Source organism: Cariama cristata, unplaced genomic scaffold (assembly GCF_000690535.1).
Source record: "Cariama cristata isolate BGI_N322 unplaced genomic scaffold, ASM69053v1 scaffold2033, whole genome shotgun sequence".
Classification (NCBI taxonomy): Eukaryota; Metazoa; Chordata; class Aves; order Cariamiformes; family Cariamidae; genus Cariama; species Cariama cristata.
In genome coordinates this window covers 7,103-10,710 of record NW_009609992.1, presented here as the reverse complement: position 1 = coordinate 10,710, position 3,608 = coordinate 7,103, and the positions used below count along the sequence as shown (strand labels likewise).

At 48.0% G+C, this 3,608-nt stretch overlaps 1 protein-coding gene across 1 annotated transcript in view; it reads left to right on the top strand.

The window, feature by feature from the left end:
- MEGF11 (multiple EGF-like-domains 11) overlaps positions 1–3,608 on the top strand; it is a 214,063-nt gene that overhangs the window by 204,846 nt on the left and 5,609 nt on the right. The window contains exon 21 of the mRNA XM_009697720.1: positions 1,176–1,232. Within this exon, the coding sequence (XP_009696022.1) occupies positions 1,176–1,232 (57 nt within the window). The remainder of the gene's footprint in view (positions 1–1,175; positions 1,233–3,608) is intronic.

The following is a 3,608-nucleotide window of genomic DNA, read 5'->3' as shown; positions in this document are numbered from 1 at the left end:
CCCGTGGCCAGAGTGGAAAGACCCCCATCAGAGAGAGCCAGTCGTGTACCACCAGCCCCTTCCCTGTGCTCAGGGCTGGACACTCGGAGAATCAGAGCAAAGGGGTTTGCCTTTGATGTGCCACACTTATTGTCTCATTTAGTGATTTTCCTTATTTAGCAAAAAACCAAAGCTGCCATGAAAAAGGCACTGGTACAGCATTGCCGGTGATGGTGACAGCTTTTTCTGTAGAGACCAGAGGACACGCAAGGAGAAATAGCTGGGAGCCCTCTGGGACATGCTGTTTGCAGGGCTCTTTTACCAGCATAACTTAGTTATTTGATTGGGAATCCCATAAGCCACAAAGACATTTCTATCTCAGTAACCAAATTTGTGTTGATTTTGCTAGTCAATAAGAAATATCAGACTCTATAGTTAAAAAGATTTAAAGGCTTACATTAGATTTTCCTTTTGATTGATATCTAGGATAATTTGCAGTAGTGAAAACGGAAAAGGTTCCCATCCCCTTCTCTCTCTGCTTCTGTAAGGAACAGCAAGTTCTTATGGCATTGCATAAGGCAGAAGTCTGCTGTCAGCTCTCTGCTCTCGGGTGCTGCATTTTCAGACGGCTGTAGTCACTTCGGGACTACTGTCACATCAGTTATTGAACTGTGCAAATTTATAAGAAAAGTCATATTAGGTAATTTAGAAATACTGTACACACCTGAGAATCTACGGCTGTGAATTAAATAACATACTACCCACAAATGAAACAAAGCCTAAAATTAGTCACTGAGCAACGTAACGTAACCTGCGGACTCAAATTTGAAAGGATGTGTTTTAGGCTTCTTTTACTAATCCAACCCAGTGTTTCAGTAATGAAAGTATCGGCAGATGATTTCTTTTTTTTTTTCTGTTCTCCTGATGGACAGCTGTTCTTGGTAATGAGCAGTACCCTGCTTCAGGAAAGCCCTCCCTTCCAGGGAAGCTCTCAAGCGTACGCATCGTTTTAGGCGTGCGCAGAATCCTCGCTGAAGCTGAGTGCGTGCCCACAGCTGAGGATGTGCTTAAGAGCCTCCCTAAAAGAGAGCCTTGATGTACAGTTTAGAGGAAAGAATATATGCTGCTCAGTAGTCAAAGCAATCCAATTTACATAAATATTTATTTGTTTTCCATTATATATCATTTTTATGCAGGTGCTTGTGGGATGGATAGACGTCAGAACACATACATAATGGAAAAAAGCTTCAAAGGTATGGTATCCAGTGCCTGCAGTCACCCTGGCAAAGAGTTTGAGGAGGGTGTCGTAGAAGAGGTGAGATAGGAGCCCTGAGCGCCTGGGAGAGTGGCCATGCAGAGACAGAAAGGCACAGAGCAATTATTACCTACAAAATACACCTGCGTGGCTCAGCTGGCAGCACTCTGGACTCCGAGCCAGATGTCTGGGGCCTGTGAATTGTGGATGCAAGGCTTTACAAGGCTGTAGGCTCTTGCCTCGGCAAAGCAGCATGAGACAAAAAGGGAGGGCTTTGCTGCAGGGACAGGAGGTGCAGGTGGAGCCGTCTGCCCAGGGGAAGCGCTTTTAGGACCTATTAGCCATCCTACGAGGGCTTTGGGGTGGCAGCTGCTGATGCTAGACCGGTGCATTCGCCTGCCAAGTTGTGGCTCCGTAAGGCTCTTAGCCATCCTGAGCTTAAACAAAGCCCCTAGGAAACCAGCTGACCCTGCTATGTGGCCTTTGCCGAAAGAGATTTATAGCAGAGCTTGAGAAAAGACCTCACTCAGTACATTAACCAGTCACGCCGGCACGAAGCAATTAATGGGCATCGACCCCAGGGCCGTTCTAAAAAGGGCTCATAGATGAGTCATGAGCACAAGGCCCAGTGATTTTAGATTCCAGTTGTCCTCCAGGTCTACATTCAAAATACTCCAGTTATGTATGGACTACAAGCCCACTTGGCACAGTGGTCCCCACAAGCTCCTGATATTGACTGGGCTGGACTTTGGCACACGGAATCGCGGGCCAGAAGATGGAGCAAGGAGTCCATCTCATTGGGAATGGGCAGGTTTCAGGCTGAGGTCCTTGGGCTGAACTCAAGGCTGCGGTGTCGGTACACACCCGCTGGGAACGTCCCCCATCAGCCGAGGAGGCAAATACCGCACGGCCTCTTTCCGTAATGTCCTCCAGCTGGTCCATGGGCTGAGCAGTGGGGAAGGTGGTACCTTCAGAGAGAGCTGGTTTCAAGACACCCACTGCTCTGCTATGGCCGAGGTGTTACAGAGCAAGACCTTTATCTGAACTAGGAGGGAGTATTGAAAGCTAGTCTGTGCAAAGAGCAATGACCAGCTTATAGTCAGGCCTAGAGAACACTGATTACTTCATAGCTGCTGTTTACAAAATAAAGAGAGAGAGTATTTGCTAAAACAGCACCTTACCACACAAAATCACCAAAGGAAACCAATGATCCATGACCGAGTCTTTCTTGCTAAAGCTAAATTTAAAGTAGTCAAAGGGTTACGTACATATGTTTGACCCAATCCACTGATTTCAGCTACTTCAATGATTCTCTTTTTCAGAAAAAACTCTTATTATAGTATAGCTAGTTGTTCTCTTTACATGGAACTATTAATTTCAAGCTTAAACTAAATTACTGCATTTACAAAGTTAAAAAGCTGCTTTAAACACACGCAGTAAGAATTCCCATCCATAGACACAGTCACACAGAGAGTGGGCTACCAGTTTGAGCGAGAGAAAAAGAACTACAGTAACAGCAAACTGTGAAATGTATTTGCTGCTGCTACATATTTTCTTTATTATTTAGGAGCTGAGCCATTTTCTTTACACGTTTATCTCTTTACGAATTGAAAAATCGGGTCTAGAAGCTATGTCAGGAAAATTGATGTGTTCTTTGTGGCTGCTCAGCTGCCGCAGAGAGGCAACGGCTGGCGCTGGCAAGGGCAGGGGACACGGGAAGACACCTGACTTCCCGGGGGGGTCGGTAGGTAACCTGCAGGTAGTTGGCAGCTGAGATTTCTCGGAAGCATCTGCCTTTGGCTGGCTGAAGGTTTCCGACAGTCCGGGCCGCAGCTCAGTTGCTGGGTTCGGGCAGCCCGGAGCTCTGGCGGCAGCATGGGCGCCCTCAGGCCCGGCTGGGTCTCCGGCCAGAAGGAGCTGGGTGACGTGCCCGATGCTCAGCGTGCAGCTCTCCTTGTCCTGCCAGGTCCTGTGTTGGCCCTGACTAGCCAAATTCATCTGAAAGATGGAGAGAAAGCATCTGCTAAGCTGGATCATTCAGATAAAAGTCACTCCCAGTCCCAAACAATTGGATTCTGTCAGCAAAAAGACTTGGCAGGCGGGTGCTTTGGTTTTATATACTTTTATGCACTTTAAAGAAGCTGTCTTTTCCCATCAGTATCTCTTAGGTCTGACTGAAGAAAGCCTGCCCTGCAGCTGAAAATCGTGTTTGGGGCTCCTGAGCCCAGCCCAGAGCATTGCACGGGATGCACTGCTGGAAGGGGACATGGGGGCCCCATGGCTTGAGGCTGAGTTCAGGCTCTGGTGGCCCTGGTCCGCCACCCCCCTTCTCCGAGGAGGAGGAGATCAGAGCCCCCAGCTCCGCAGCCCCTGC